Source organism: Chiloscyllium plagiosum, unplaced genomic scaffold (genome assembly GCF_037043375.1).
Source record: "Chiloscyllium plagiosum isolate Xiang-an unplaced genomic scaffold, Cpla_swu_hap1 HiC_scaffold_52, whole genome shotgun sequence".
In the NCBI taxonomy this organism is placed as follows: domain Eukaryota; kingdom Metazoa; phylum Chordata; class Chondrichthyes; order Orectolobiformes; family Hemiscylliidae; genus Chiloscyllium; species Chiloscyllium plagiosum.
In genome coordinates, this window is record NW_028270190.1 from 23,659,076 (window position 1) to 23,676,488 (window position 17,413).

The 17,413-nt window shown below is 43.5% G+C and overlaps 1 protein-coding gene across 1 annotated transcript; it reads left to right on the top strand.

Moving 5' to 3' along the window:
• The first annotated feature begins 5,120 nt into the window (after window positions 1–5,120).
• LOC148134882 (procathepsin L-like) lies at window positions 5,121–12,165 on the top strand. The gene is made up of 5 exons (XM_087985403.1): window positions 5,121–5,267; window positions 6,165–6,287; window positions 10,197–10,376; window positions 11,838–11,899; window positions 12,003–12,165. Exons 1-5 carry the CDS (start codon window positions 5,136–5,138, stop codon window positions 12,163–12,165), a joined length of 660 nt encoding a protein of 219 aa, XP_087841529.1. The 5' UTR covers window positions 5,121–5,135.
• Window positions 12,166–17,413: the final 5,248 nt, after the last annotated feature.

Sequence of the window (17,413 nt, forward strand, 5' to 3'; positions counted from 1 at the left end):
TTTGATAAGGTCCCTGAAGGCAGATTGGTACAAAAGGTAAAGTCACACTGTCTCAGGGGTGAACTGGTAAGATAGAAACAGACCTTGCTTAGTCGTAGAAGAACGAGGGTTTTTGTGGATGATTCACAATTTATTTCAAAATGGTGGGTTCTGACAAGTGGAATTCCACAGGATTCAGTGGTTTGACATCTGTCGTTTGTGATCTACATAACTGATTTGGAGGAAAACATGGCTTGGCAAATTAGTAAGTTTATGGACGACAAGGACTGGTGGTTTTGTGGACAGTTAGGATGACCTTCGGAGGAGATAGCAGGATATAAATGAGTCACTGCATGGCAAGAAAAATGGCAGGTGGAGTTGAGCTCGAAAGAAAGTCAGTTGATGCATTAAGGATGGTCAAGTACAGATGAAAATTATATAGTGAATGGAAGAATCATTAGGAGAGTTAGTATGGAGAGAGATCTGGGTTTTTGGATCCGCAGATCATGGAAGGCCGCAGCGGAGGTAGATAGGTAATTAAAGAAATGCGTTTCGCATGCTTCACTTCATTGGAATTGCAGAAAATGTCAGGTGGAGAGACTATACTTCAGCTTTACCGAACTCTATTTAAGGCCATACTCAGCATATTGTTCAGAGTTCTGTTCGCCACACTTCCAGAAGGATGTCAATGCCATAGAGAGTGTCCAGAAAAGGCTTACCATCATGTTGCCTGGTATGGGGACATTTTGGCTCTGACGATAGGCTTTCGAGAATATTGAAATGCAAGTTAAGAGACTAGACAGGACTGAGGTTCACACGTAGGAGATGTAGCAATTCTGGAAAGTCTGAAAATAAATACGTCCCCTGGACTGGATGGGATTTATCTTCGGATTTCCTGGGAAACAAGGAGGAGATTTCAGCCACTTTGGCTTTTTTCGTTATGTTGACATTGGCTACGGGAGTAGTGCCAGAAGACTGAAGGATAGCAAATGTTCTCGCCTTGTTCAAAAGGTGAGTAGAGACAACTCTGATAATTATAGACCGGTGAACCTTACCTTGATTGTGAGTGAAGTGTTGGGACAGGGTATAAGCGACAGGATTTATGATCATCTGGAGAAGAATCCGTTGATGAGGGATAGTCAACACGGTTTTGCGCAGGGGAGGCCCATTCCGCACAATCGTTATTGAGTTCTATAAGATGGTAACCAACCAGTTGGATGAGGTAAAAGAGATTATGCGGTGTACATGGATTTCAGTAAGGCTTTTGATAAGGTTCCCCATGGTAGGTTATTCCACAAAGTAAGAAGGCATGGGATTCAGAATGATTTCGTGGTTTAGATCAGAGATTGGCTCGCTAAAAGAAGACAGAGGGAGGTGGTTAACGGGAAATGTGTATACTGGGATTCATTTAGTAATGGTGTAATGCAAGGCTCTGTTTTAGGGCCACTGCTGGTTGTTATTTTTATACATAATATGGATGAGGGCGGACAAGCATATGATAGTAAATTTGCGGGTGACATTATGGTCGGTGGAGTTGTGGATAGTGCTCATGCATGTTACAAGGTATAGCGGGAGAAAGATAATCTGCAGAGCTGGGCTGTGGTGCCAAGTGTAGGTTAACGCGTAAACGTTACGCGCACTTTGGTGGGGGCAACAGGAATAAAGGTTACTCGGCGAATGGTAAGATTCTTGCTAGTGTAGATGAGCAGAGAGATCTCGGTGTCCATGTACAGAGATCCGTGAAAATAGCTATCCAGGTTAAGAAATTTCTTTATAAGGCAGACGGCTGTGTTATCTTTTATTGGCAGATGGATTGCCTTTCGGAGCCACGCGGTAATATAGCAGCTGTACAAAACTGTGGTATGGCCACATTTCGAATATTGCGTACAGTTCTGCTCACCGAATTGGAGGAAAAATGTTTAAGCTTTGGAGAGGGTTCAGTCATGATTTTCGTGAATGTTGCCTGGTTTTTAGATTAGATTTGATTGCATTATGGATGGAAAGTATTATTAGGAAAGTTTGAGGCACTTGATTCTGTTTTGGTCAGAGAAAAGAAGGTTGAGAGGTGACTTAATTGAGACATAAGAGATAATCAGAGAGGTAGACAGGGTGGAGACTGACAGCCTTTATTCCTCAAATGGCTCGCACGACGGGACATCTTTAAATTGTGGAGCTATAGATATAGGACGAATGTGAGAGGTGTTTTTTTTTTTTCCTGAGAGAGTAGAAAGGCTGTGGAACGCACTACATGCAACAGCAGCTGACCCACCAGGGTTAAGGGCATTTAAATGGTCATTTGGAAAACGTACGGATGAATTTGTTATTGTGTAATGGAGATGAGCTTTACTTTTGTTCCGGAGGTCGGTGCAATGAGGGCCGAAGGGTCCGTGCTGTGCTGTAATTTTCTATGTGTTATGTTCATTATCACGGAGACTGGGTTTGCTTTTTGGGGTGACCTGTCAGATAATAGGACAAGAATGACATGGATCGAATGGTGAGTAGGAGACCTTTTTACCAGGCTGGAGGGGTCAGTACTAAGGGAAACATGCGTAGTGGGCGTGCATTTTAAAAGAGGCAAACATTTCACACAAAGTGATGAGTGTCGAGAGCGCTTTCTGAAAGAGTTGGTGGAAGCGGACGCAATGGCAGTATTCAAGACGTACCTGGTCGAAAACAAGAATAGGATCGGAGGTTGAGGGTCATGGTTCCTCTAAGTGAAGACAATTCATTGGTGACGGACAATATGTGTCAAGACAGGCTTGTAGGGCCGATAGGCCTGTTGTTGTGCGATAACAGTCGTTACTCTTTGTTCTATTTTAGGCAATGACATCATATTTCCTAACTTGCATAAATCTTCCAAATTTCTATTCTTCTCCTTATTGTGAATTGCCCTATTTGCAGATATCCATCAACGAAAGCAATTCCTGAACCGCAATGATATTGTCACTATTGTACCCATTATCACTGCAGTAACTATATTTAAAACGTTCAGATCTAATCAGTCAGATCCAAGTGAATGTCAGACTTTAATCTCATTTGCTTTCTGAGTAATTGTTCCTTCAGTGATCAAGGTAATTCCCTCCATTTACTTCTTGATTCTGAATCTTTTTGTTTTGTTGTTTTTAACATGAAACTGGATATTTGTTCAAACTCCCTGCTACTTTCGTCTTTTCCATTATTCATGGACAAATCTCACCATCGAAATAATCAATATTTCAGCTAGCTTCTTCCTTTAAATAAGTATTAAAGTCCTTGCTTTCACTTTCTATTTTTTATTTGTCATTAACATTCATATTCTTATTCTCTTCATCAATATTTGTCATTTGTCAGATTGTGTTTTTTAAATCTCTTAATCGATGTTTGCACAGATGATGATCAATTTCTTTAGACTAGACGTGAATTTGATATTTAGCCATAAATGGTACATTCTTCTCTTACAATCTACACCATTGAATCGTTCCTTGATATGAAGGTCTAAATATTACCTGAACTGTATCCCACTGTTTATCCAGTCTCTTACCTCACCTTTTTTCCCATCTCCCACTGCGGTAAACGCTGTCATCACCTTCTTGTGCTTGATCTTCTTTCAGTTTCAGGCACGAGCTTGATATCCAAGATTTTCTATTTTACATTGCATATGAAATTCCGGAAAGCTGTGACCACTTTTGTTGAACGAATCATTTACTGGATTATTATTGATGATCCTGTCTCGTTTCATACATACCAGGACGAATATAGCTTGTTCTTCAGTTGATCCTATAACGTATTCTTCAAAAAACTCTTATAATTACACCCCATGAATTCAACCACAAGGTTGTATGTGTCAATTTGATTCATCTAATCAACATGAAATTTAAAATTGTAATGACCTATTCGATACATTTCTTACAAAATACCACTATTCCTTGGTTTGTGCACTCCATCTACGCTCTTACGAAACGCAGGAATAAGACCCACCAGAGACGGATTTTCCTTTCTCATCACCACACATAGTCATCCAGAAAACCATTTCTAACTATTTCACTGATATCCGATGGTTTTAAACATGAAACAATGCAGCAAATAAACTAGCCCTTCAGACCACCATGGTTGCGCCTACCATGATGCTTTTCTAATTTAATCTCATCTCATTTCACATGTTCTGTGACCCTCCATATCCTGCCTGTTCATGTGTCTGTCTAAATTTCTCTTAACCTCGACATTGCATCTACTTCGAGCACCTCAACTGGCAGCATTTTCCAGGCATGTATAAGCCTCTGTGTAAAAAAAAACACAAATGCTTGCCTCTCGTTTCAACTTTCCCTTTTCACATTGAAGCTTATCAAACGAGCTGGCCAAATTCCCTCCGCCTTGTTCGTTTACTTCTTAAACATGAAGGATTCTTGAATAATCAGTTGGTTGGTTGGTCCCTTCCGTGGCCATTTTGGAACCACTCCTCTGAAACAACTTTCATGTCATACCCATTGTTCTGTGACTTTTTACATCAACATTTTAAAAATGCTGCACACATTCAATTTCGGAATTCTATCATTAATTCTATCTTTTTACTGAGGACATATGAGTTTTTTCAGTTTGATTTTTTTCCCTGTATCTTTCCATGTTGATTGCATTGGTTCAATTTCTTCCTTCCCTTTCAATTCGCGATTTACATGTCGTCTTCAGATTTTTTTGGCATTCTCTAAAGTGACAGAAGATAACAATATAATATGTCCAGCTGTTCTTTATTTCCTGTTGCTAAACGTACAGTCATGCCTTCTAAGGATTCATTGCTTAATGCAAGGTTGGATGCAATGTAATCATTACGACATGAGCTGTTGACTGATTAAACCTGTGGACCGTGAGTCAAATAACTTTCATCACAAGAAGGCAATTTATGGAAAAGTATGATTTCATTTTACCGTGTTCTTTCCAATAATTGGTTTTAAATTTGAAACCTCATTAAGTTGATCAATCTGGTGCTGGAAGATTCCAATCCACTGACAATGCCTCATGAAGGTGAATTACATTAAACTTTCAGCATTGGATGAATTGTTGGAATTTTATTGTTTGTATTATTTGTACAATTTATATTGTTCCTTCTCAGAATAAGGAAACAGCTACCTTGAAAATTACCCACTCCCTGTCTAAAGCTGGTTTTGCCTATTAGGTTGTCCATCATGAACGTCTGGCTCTTTCTGGGCAGTGTGGCGGTATCGATTCTGGCTGCAGCCTCAACAGGCACATTTGATTCGAAATTGGATGAAGACTGGAAAATTTGGAAATCACAACATGGGAACCAGTACACCAAGGTAAAAGGAGAGTCTGTGATGTGAAGCTCACTCAGAATAGGAATGGTCTGCGTTCAACTGGCAGAAATTGAGAATATGTAGCTGCAGTCAATGAGAGGTATCTGTTGAGTGAAGTGACATTGAGAAAATATTGATCTTGAAATTCAATGGGTATTCTCCAAGTTTCTAACTTCATTAGAGAACTGACCAAACACAAAGTGAATCAGTAGGGAATTGGTGTATCTTAATTTACTAGGATCCCGCTGCAGTCCTGTTGGATTTACTACAAAGACCAAAAACCTGCCTCTAGAAGATTAAGATCCATTCATGGTGTTGAAGAGGCAATTGTAAGTGGGCAACTTGGAGACAGAGGGATGGGGAAGCCGTCTGATCATCACAAGCGGCCCATTCAATGAAGCGTCTCTTTGCCGACACTGATTTTACTATGCTGGCAGCTTAAGGCAGGTCTCTCACACAACAGGTTAAGAAGGTATACACATGCACAGTAATTGCCCATGTATTGGCCTCGGTTTTTTCGCAAGGACGTGGCTTATTGAATTTCCTGCCTGCCACTGGCTTAATCTTACTTCAGACTGGGACAGGTGGTAGTCGAGAGAACGTATCCATTGTCAACGTCATTCATGACGGTCGATTAAACCATCCTCTTGTTCAGCTATTTTATTCTTAATTCACTTTCAGAATGAATCTCTCAGACTGGCAGCTCGACAGGTTGTGCTACGGGTGCGTTATTTTTAATGGGGTGAGGGGAACCTGATTAATAATTTTCAGATCTGGGTGGGAGGATGGACCCTGACAGCAAAATGTTATTTCAGGTTTCACAAGCGGATTTTTAATGCTTCTGTATAATTTTATAAATGAAAGATGCTGCAGCCTGATTATATTAATCTCTTTATTCAGGATGAGGAGAGTTACAGGAGAATGATATGGGAGGACAATATGAGATACATTGAACAACACAACATCGAACACTCATTGGGAAAACGCACATCTAAAATGGGAATGAACAAATTTGCAGCTCTGGTGTGTACAGGATGTATCGTCTGGGATCTATTTGATGCTGGTCATTGTGAAATTGTGAAGCCATATAATTGTTAAGTTATATTCAGCTACAGGAGCAGCACTTGGACATTTGGTCCTCCAAGCTGACTCACTCATTCAGTACACTCAAAGACTGATCTCACTTTCCTCCAAATTGTTGATTCCTTCCTTCTCATTCTAGGTTTCCATAACCCGTAACTCCTCTGGAAATCATAAACATCTCTCTCAAATTTGTATATATTCAATGACTCAAGTCTCCATTTCTCTCTGCGGAAGAGAACTCTAATGACTAACAATCCCCTGATTCGATAATTTCTGCTCACTTGCACGATCAGATTCTGTACAACTAAATTGCATTAAACAACACTGGCTGGCTTGAGCTCCCTCTATGGACGGCAGCCACACTATGGATACACCTCCATGTTGTTGAGTCTTCACAGACGGTGTCCATTATGACGTCCGGAAGCAGGAGTTGCATTCTGTACTGTGGAAGCTGCTCCCTTCGGCAACAATATTCTTTTTGAGTCTGCTGTATCTCTGGCTCCGCCCTATCTGTCGCTGACTGAACTTTATCACACAGCAGTTAAACTAACCTGCATTCCAAACAAATTGAAGTACATGATCCTGCTCTCTATTATTGCTCCTCAGGACAGTTGGTCATTTCCCCTATTCTTGGCATCTCAAAAAATGTGACTAATGACATCAACATTACACCAGCATTCCATGAATTGAAAATAAATTAATTGAATTGAATTGGATTGAATTGAACTGAGCTGAACTGAACTGAACTGAACTGAATTGAATTGAAGCGAATTGAAATTAATGTGACGTGTACTGAGGCACAGTGAAAAGCTTTGTCTTGCGAACAATACAGGCAGATCACAGAGTTAAGTCGCATAGATAAGTAAATAATAGCGACAATGACTACGTCAGGCCTTGGTTCTGTACTCACCTTTCCCATCAAGAAAATCATCCTCTCATCATTAGCCCTGTCAATCTTCCTCGAGTCTTATTTGTTTCAGTATGATCAGCACTCATTCTCGTCAACTTTATTGTGGAGTGGGCCCAGCCTGTCAAAATGTTTCTCTTTGATAACCCTCTTCTTCGTAGGAATAGTTTTAATTAACATGCTTCAAATTTCCTTCCAAATATTCCTCCGGAACGAGTGAAATCAATGCTCATCACAGTGCCTTCTGTGTTTGTCCAATCGCAACAAGACTTCCCCACTTTGATACTGTCTTTGCTCTGCATTAAAGACAAATATTTGTTTTGCCTCTTCAATAACTTGCTGGATCTATGTGCACACAAATGTTAATAAGTGAACAAAGAGACAAAACGTTTTATTTTTACCACAGGAAAGCCGATATATTGCGTACACTTGGAATTTTTAAAGACATGTCATGCAGTGCCACATCAGCTGTTGCTAAACAAAATAACAGCTTATGGTTTAGTGCGTAACATATTGGCATTGGTAGAGGATTTGTTCGCAAAAAAAGAAACAGAGAATGGGATGGTAGAAAGTGAAGACAGAAATAATCCTATTTTTCTTCTGGGGTGGAGGGGAACAACTGCACCAAAGATTCTCTAGCGAGTAAAGACTAATCAGGTTGGGACTTTACTGAATGGGGTTTATAAGAATGACAGGTGATCCCTTTGAAATTTATATGTTCTTACTGGGTTTGACAGGGTGAGTGCACAGATAATGTTGACGCGAATGAGAGAGGCTCGGAAGTGACATCATCGAATCACAATAACAGCGTTTTGATATCGAGATGTGGAGGAAATCTTTCTGTCTGAGGCCTGAATGTCTTTGCAGGAAGATAGGATAGTGAAGAAAGCGTTTGTTATGCCCCCCCTCTCTTTGTCATGTTATTGAATGCACGTGTTGGGATGTCATGTTGCTGTTGTGAGGACATTGGTTAGGCCACTGTTGGTATATTGCGTGCAAGTCTGGTCTCAATCCACTCGGAAAGATGTTGTGAAACTTGAAAGGGTTCAGAAAAGATTTATCAGTATTTTGGCAGGACTAAGGATTTGAGCGACAGGGAGAGGCTGAACAAGTTGAGGTTTTGTTCTCTGCAGCGTAAGAGGGTAAGGAGTGACCTTATGCAGGTTTACAAAATGATGAGGTGCATGCATAGGATAATTAGACAAACTATTTCTTTCCCTTGGGATCGGGAATCCAGAACGAGAGGGCATAGGTTGAGGGTGAGAGGGAAATGATATAAAAGAGACCTAAGGGGCAACTTTTTCACACAGTGGGTGGTAAATGGATGGATCAAGCTTCCAGACCATGTGGTGGAGGCTGGCACAATTCCAACATTTGAAGGGCATTTGCAATGGGTATATGAATAGGAAGGGTTTGGAGTGATACGGGTTGGGTGTTGGCAGGTGTGACGAGATTGGGTTGGGATATCTGTTCAGCATGGACAGGTTGGACCGAAGGGTTTGTTTCCATACTGTACATCTCTATGACACTCGGCCTCTCTGTATGCCTAATCTGAGAGAGATTCTTAAGCGGTAGGGGAATCAAGTGTTGCAATGAAAATGAAGGAACGGGAAAATGGGCAATTTTGGGTCAATCATAATGGAATGATGGAGCAAGGTGGAGGAGCCACTAGTCTACTCATGTTGCTATTTCCTATGTTCTTATGGGTGAGGAAACAATTGCGCAAACTGAGTAAGACTGCCTGTCAACGGCATTGAGAGGAGTCCTGAGGTAAGGATAAACACTCCAGTGGGTGGTGACACCAATGAACATGCAGTACAGGTGGAAAGCCTGGAAAATGGAATGGAATCTTTGCAGATAGCAGGGTGTGAGGAGACGTAGTTCAACGTAACTGTGGGAGACAGTAGATGGTCTAACCCTTAAATGGAAACATTAAAATCAAGAAAGGAAAGGAAGATTTTCAGAGATTCCAGGTGAAGTTGGGACAAGGGTGGAAATTCGAAGTAAAATTGATTACTATTTCTAATTCTGGGTGAGAGTAGGAAGCAACAATCAATGGATCAGAGACAGAACTTTAACAGGGGTCAGAGTGGGACTGGAATAAGGCGTGCTCCATAAAGCCTGCAAAAAGGCAGCCGCAACTCGGACTTTTGCATGTACCAAGGGCCCCGCTTATTACTCAGAGGACGGGACATATTCAATCCCCTTTCAAACCGACATGTAACCCTCCCTACCCATCAAAAAGAGAGATCAGATGATTCAATACCAGTCTGCAATCTCAGTTTGATATGCAGACATCCACATTTCCGGATGATATGTTATGTGATGATGGATAGCATCAAATCTGGTCCTTTTCTAACCATTCCAATCCAGTATCTTCATGAAAAATGATCAATCTGAGTTTCGCATCTAAATCTAATGGTCCAAGGGCCATGAGGCCAACTCAAGGCCAATGTGTTATCTGGAAATCAGGTCAGGCCGGTGATGAAATTTGACATCCTCCTGATTGGGAAGGTTCATCTCAAACACCAATAAACCCCACCAATCTGACGTGACTTAACCTATCCTTCCATGATGAAATTGACCTGTCAGGTTTTAATGATCAGAGACGACTATCGAACTGATTCTTGCAAAATGAAACACATGTATAAAGCTCCTGCCATTTTGGTAATTGAACGATCGAGCAGAGATATTTGAGCTGCTCGAGGTTTCTCACACAGCTTTATATTGGATTGGGACGAAATGGATGGCCACTTATTTGCCTGCTGCTCATTTATTCAGTCAAAGATTAAACACGAGGAGCGAGTGCCCTCATTGCTTTCCCCGCACTTCATGCTAAAGTCAGCGAATATGTAGAATGTAGCTCTCTTACGTTATTGACACTTCTCCAACATAATCACCACTAAAAGTCAATCATTTCACCAATGTGTTTGAATTTTCAGACCAATGAAGAGTTCAATAAGCTCATGAATGGACTTCTCCGAATCGAAGCTGTCAACATGACTGAAATTGAAACTGATGAAAGAGATGAAAGTAGTGAATCTGAAGAAAGTCACATTCAATTGAGAACTGCAACTGTTGACTGGCGGAGAGAAGGTGTAGTTACTCCAGTGAAAAACCAGGTAAAAATCAGAAAAAGCTCTCAAGTTTATTAAGTGCAGACATTAACTTCTCAACAGGATTGGACGTTATGATCAGCTTGTAGGAATTGTTAGGAAAGGCTACGTTTCAGTAGATCATTTTTAATCTAAATTGCTTCTCCTGCTTTCTTGTTGCATTTGTTTCCTGGTATTGGTTATGGTCAGGCAAGGGAGCATGGTATATGTATCAATTGTAATATTCGTGCTTTTACTCATAATATCTATAGAAATTTCACTTCAAAAACAAATTCAATGGTTAGATTAAATTGTAAAATTGAAGTCTACCAGTACAATTCCGATGTAATAAATATCAGTTCAGCTGTAAATTGGCACAACTCAACAATGGAAATGTTGCAAACTGCAATGCCAAGCTTCCTTGTGATACCATGTCCAGTCTTATTCAAAGAATATTCGATCATATGCTCGACACCCCAACTTTTAAAACCACATTCACAGTTCACTTCTGTTGGGCCTTGTATCTCTCTCAATCATTCTTTCCAACTGGACAAGGCTGATCGACAGGAGAGCAGAGCCTGCTGGTAAGTATATGAAGTATTGTGTACAAATGGGAGTTGTAAAAGATCGAATTATACTGTAATTCACTAAGTGTCAGTTGCATTGAATGTTTGGGAGGGATACCACCACGAGGCTCAGTGAGATTTCGCACTATCGTTATCATAACCATCTCATGAGCTACGTCAATGCAGCTGTAACATCCCGCCTATCCGCTCCGAGTCTAATCTTCCCACACATTCTTCCCGGAGCGACTCAATAGATTCCTGATTAGTGCCCGACATCCTGGGAGCTGAACCATCATGAAAAAGCTGCTGTGAACCCACATGAGCACGAGCATGGTAACCTTGCCCTGCTCAGATAGGAATGCTTTCGAACATGCCAGAGAATGGTACAGAAAAACAACCAACATTGCCAAAAAAATGCTAAGTGTCAGAATCTCTGTGACCACCAACCTTCCCCCTCCGACACACTCTACCCCAGCCCCAGCACCCCCTCCTACCCAGATTCATGCTGTCACTGACGTCTTCCTCATCTTCAATACCAACATCACATCGGCATTGCCACTTCACTACCTCGGAATACCTCCCACATGTACCAACACCAACAGCCATGCAAAACTTAAATCTCTCACTCAATCCTTCCCTTTCTGTCATTCCAGGAGATGAGAGAACACTGGAGGGCAGAAAGCTCTTGGATTGGTGGAGAGGTGTCTGACACCAGATTCCTCAACCTGTGAGGAGTGACTCCTGTTTCTCACAAGAAAACATGATACACTGACATTCCACTGAGCGAGTAAATACCACTCATCACTCCTTTGTTAGCACTCTGTCAGTCTCATTAATTCTTCAGTGTGTCTTTGCATTGGCCCCTCAAACTTCTGTCTCTCGTGTTCTGTCGGTTCCGTCAGCATCTCCTCTCGCTCCGTAGGGAAAGAAGACACCTCCTCGTTCTCTGAACATGAAAGTATTGCGGCCTCAGAGGAAATATCAGTAAGGCTGTGTCCAGCACACACCACCAGCTCCCTGGGAATGTGAGCTATTGAGGGTGTGGGAGCACAGTTTGGTAAACCCCTCACTGTGTCATTTCCCACAGCACTCGGAGGGCTGCCAGCGAGCCGGTACGGTCAGAAGAGACCGTGGTGTCGGCAAACATCTACATGTACCAGGGAACAGCAGATGCAGCAGACAGGAATGTACACTTGAAAGACGACAGGGATGCAGATACACTGTGGAGACCCAGATATCCCAATCAATGAATCATCTAACCTCCAAGGACAGTTTGGCATTTGCCACGGAGAGGCAGGCCCAGCACCCTCAGCGTCTGCTGGCCATGGGCACAAAGCTGTACCCCATCGCCCACTGCTCTACAGTCCTGTCGTGGAGGTGCCACTTTCTAATCACAAGTAATAGGAACAGTACCCTGCTGGAGGAGGAAGCACACACAGGTCACTCCGAAGACCCAGACTCAAGATATCATAGAAGTGGCTGAGCCTCCACCTGCAAACTGCTGCCCAGTTCTGCTGAGCATTGTCAGAGCTCCCTCACCCCCGCCAGACAGAAATGCTGCGAGGCTGACTGAACAAACCACTGCAGGGCTAACAGGCAGCAACAAGGAGTCCGATCCTTCCTGCCCAACCCAGTAAACGGTATTCATTAAATCTGTGACAACGAAGGAAATGGAGGTTTAATGGCAAGCGTGACAAACCTCGTACGTTATTTGATCCTTTTCGATAAGTGGTATCAGCTTGACCTTCCACTTGGCTGTTTCTCTCTCGGTGGAGAGAAGCCTTAATATAACTGCAGCACCATGATACCGAACGACATGGTTACATAGGATCAATGTGTGTACTGAGAGCCTGGTGTCGCATGTGGAAGGAAGAGGAACAATGTTTGCAGAGGTAAGGCTGTGCTGCAAATCCCGTCATACCACATCCAACAACTTTATGGAATCCCTTCCCATCCAAGATTCATTTTATTCACCATTGCATATAGTGTTATCACCCATCCTCGCGCACAACTGCAATCTCCCAGACTTCTCAACGCACAGCCCTCAGAGGTGAAGAATTGCAAACTCTTCTTCCTGTGACAACAGTTCCCAATCCCCGAACTGGTCACTTTGTAGCCAAAGGACTGTTGAACCCAAGTCTCTGGATTGCATACGCAAACAGAACTAGCCACCGCACCTCCCCCCCCCCCCCCACCCCCCGCCCCCGCACCAGACTATGGTCGATCCCAGGACTGTGGACCAGCAAATGCCAGATGCCAAATTTCATGGGCAAGGCCCATACAACAGGAGCCTGTGCATCTTGCCCTGAGATGCTATTTGGTCTAATCGAACACCATGGTCGTTTGTAACCAATCGGAAACAGCGTTCATCCTGTTCCTCTCTGAGAGCCATGCCACGTTCCCTCGATTGCCAATGCATTTTGTGAATTTGTCAAGAGGGGAAATTGAATAATGAGACTAGTTTTGCGAGTAAGGAGACTTTACATCATCAAATAATCCTCTTACATGCCAATGCTTCAAGTTGTTAGTCACTGCTGTAGAAATCAAATTAGTCCTCCTGGGAATAACCCTAAGACGCTGCTTGGCCTAAACACTGTCCCCGCCAGGCACTCAGCTCCAGTGTGGACCAGCTAGCGGAAAATTCTCCGACATCTTCAAACTCTCTCTTCTACAAGCTGAAGTCCCCACCTGCTTCAAGAAGACCACCATAATCTTCGTAAGTGAGGAAACAAAACTCATGCATTGTTCCTTAATGACGACCGACCAGTGGCCTGAGCACAATAATCATGAAATGCTTCGAGAAGCTGGTGAGGGTCCACATCAACTCCATTCTCCCAGCCTACCTATATCACTTAACATTTGCCTTTTAAAGTAACAGGTCCACAGTGGATGAAATATCTCTCGCCCTGCACCCCTTGAACATCTGGACATGGACACTTTTGTCAGACTCCTGCTCATTGCAGTTGTCCGCAAGGATCTGTTTTGGGACCATTGCTGTTTGTCATTTTTATAAATGACCTGGAAGAGGGGTTAGAAGGTTGGGTGAGCAAGTTTGCGGATGATACGAAAGTCGGAGGAGTTGTTGACAGTGAGGAAGCATGTGGCAGGTTACAGCAGGATATAGAGAAGCTGCAGAGCTGGGCAGAAAGGTGGCAGATGGAATTCAATGTAGCTAAGTGCGAGGTGATTCACTTTGGGAAGAATAACAAAAAGATGGGGTACTGGGCTAATGGTCGGATACTTGGTAGTGTGGATGAGCAGAGGGATCTTGGTGTCCATGTACACAGATCTCTGAAAGTTGCCACCCAGGTAAATAGTGCGGTGAGGAAGGCATATGGCGTACTGGCTTTTATTGGTAGAGGAATTGAGTTCCGGAGTCCTGAGGTCATGATGCAGTTGTATAAGACTCTGGTACGGCCGCATCTGGAATATTGTGTGCAGTTTTGGTCGCCATACTATAGGAAGGATGTGGAGGCATTGGAACGGGTGCAGAGGAGGTTTACCAGGATGTTGCCTGGTATGGAAGGAAAATCGTATGAGGAAAGACTGAGGCACTTGGGGCTGTTTTCACTAGAGAAAAGAAGGTTTAGGGGTGACTTGATTGAGGTGTACAAGATGATTAGGGGGTTAGATAGGGTCGACAGTATGAACCTTTTCCCGCGTATTGAGTCGGGTATTACAAGGGGGCATAGCTTTAAATTAAGGGGGGGTAGATATAGGACTGATGTTAGGGGTAGGTTCTTCACTCAGCGAGTTGTTAGTTCATGGAATGCCCTGCCAGTAACAGTGGTGGACTCTCCCTCTTTATGGGCATTTAAGAGGGCATTGGATAGGTATATGGAGGATAGTGGGTTAGTGTAGTTTAGGTGGGCTTGGATCGGCGCAACATCGAGGGCCCAAGGGCCTGTACTGCGCTGTATTCTTCTATGTTCTATGTTCTATGTTCTATGTTCTATGTTGACTACCCCTCTGCCTTCAACACTCTTATCCTCTCTACATTGAACTCAAAACCCTGTGACATTGGTCATGATTTTATCCTCTGCAACTGGAACCGCAGCTGTCTGACCCACAGATACCAATCATTGAAGATAGGCAACTGCACCTTCTCCCGAATAACCTTCACCACTTGCGTCCCCCAAATAATGAGTGCTCAACCAGTTACTGTACTCCCTTTTCACCCACGAATCCCGAACGAACACCATCTAGACATTCACTGACGACAGCACTGTAACAGGAGGGGAATTTGACAACGATGAATGATAAGACAGTAGGGAGATAGAGAGATCATTGACGTGGTGCAATGAGAATAGCGTCTCTCTCTCTCTCTCAATTTTGGTAAAATTTAATAGCACATAATTGACTTCAGAAGGAAAGAAGAACAACACGCTTCAATCTACATCAATGGGAATGAGGTTGAGAGAATGGAAAATGTCAAATTTCCTAGACTGACCATAATGGACAATCTTTCCGGGAAATACCATGTGTTTGTGCCGTTGGAAAATATACAACAACGTCCCTTCTTCCTCAGAGAGCTCAGGAATTTTGGCATGTGCATAAGGACCCTCACGAACTTCGACAGTTGCACCTTTGAGCGCATACTGTCTGGGTCCAGAAGGCCATGTATAGCAACTGCGAAGCTCAGGATCATAACAAACTACTAAAGGTTGTGTGCGCAGCCCAGGCCATTATTGGAATCGAATACTCTATTTATGAACTCCACTTACACATTTCGCTGCCACGAAATGGCAGGCAACATCACCAAGGACCTACCTCACCCCGGTAATGTACTCCTCACATGCATTCCGTCAGGTAGAAGACACTGAAGCTTGAACACATCCACCAGCAGGTGCAGGAACAGCTTTTCCCCAGCTGTTATTAGACGGTTATGAGACTCTCTTGTTCAAATCATACTGATCTTGCTGCCTTTGAATTTACCTTGTGCCCACTCTCTACAATGTACTATTTTCCAAGTCTTTTTTGATCTCTTCATCCTCGCATACTTCATCCTCGCATCCTCGTGCCTATATTGCTCGTAAACAAAGGGATTCACTGTTGTTCGCGACACGTGACAATACATAAATCAAATCAAATCCGAACCTAGGCCCACCGATATTCACAGATTCTGTGTCATTCTGAGAAACTTGAACAAACATTTAGACTAAGAACATTAGTGTGAGACTGTGTTCCATATGAATGTAGATGCAAACTGGAAATCGTTTTTAGATCAATATGATTTAATGTGGTTATGTTTCTGTCAACACTAGGGTCAATGTCATTCTGACTGGGCCTTCAGTGCAACTGGTGCCATAGAAGGACAGTGGGCAAAAAGGCATGGAAAACTGGTTTCTCTCAGTGAACAGAATCTGATTGATTGTAGAAAAGGACCTATTGGATGCTCTGGTTCAACCGCATTGAGAGCCTTTGATCTAGTGATTCAACTTCAAGGCATCAACTCTGCTGAAACTTACCCTTACATAGGAAAGGTAAATCCCCAAGACTTCTAGTAAGGTTGTGGTGGAGTCGGGATTCATTCTCATTTCGTTTTATTTTATTTCTTCTCTCCTGTCTGCGTTCGCTTGTAAGTTTTCTTGGGTTTTTAAGGAGAAAGTGAGGTCTGCAGATGCTGGAGATCAAAGTTGAAACTTTATTGCTGGAACAGCACAGCAGGTCAGGCAGCATCCAGGGAACAGGAGATTCGACGTTTCGGGCACAGGCCCTTCTTCAGGAATGAGCAGAGAGTGTTCAGCAGGAGAAGATAAAAGGTAGGGAGGAGGGACTTGGAGGAGGGGAGTTGGAAATGTGATAGGTGGAAAGAGGTCAAGGTGAGGGTGATAGGTCGGAGTAGGATGGAGGCAGAGAGGTCAAGAAGGAGACTGCAGGTCAGGAAGGCGGTGCCGGGCTGGAGGGATCCGGCTGAGACAAGGTGGGGGGAGGGGGGATGAAGAAACTGGTGAAGTCCAAGTTCATCCCCTGCGGTTGGAGGGTTCCCAGTCGGAAGATAAGACGCTCCTCCTCCGACCGTCGGATTGTTGTGGTTTGGCGGTGGATGAGTCCAATGACCTGCATATCCTCGGTGGAGTGGGAGGGGGAGTTGAAATGCTGTGCCACAGGTTGGTTGGGTTGGTTCGTCCGGGTGGCCCAGAGGTGCTCTCTGAATCGCTCCGCAAGTAGGCGGCCTGTCTCCCCAATATAGAGGAGGCCACACCGGCTGCAGCGGATGCAGTAGATGATGTGGGTGGAGGTGCAGGTGAATCTGTGGCGGATATGGAAGTTTCCCTTGGGGCCTTGGAGAGAAGTGAGGGGGGAGGTGTGGGCGCAAGTGTTGCACCTCCTGCGGTTGCAAGGGAAGGTGCCAGGAGTGGTGGTTGGGTCGGTGGGGGGTGTGGATCTGACAAGGGAGTCGCGGAGGGAGTGGTCTCTACGGAAAGCTGATAGGGGAGGGGAGGGAAATATATCCTTGGTGCTGGGGTCTGTTTGGAGGTGGCGGAAGTGACGGCG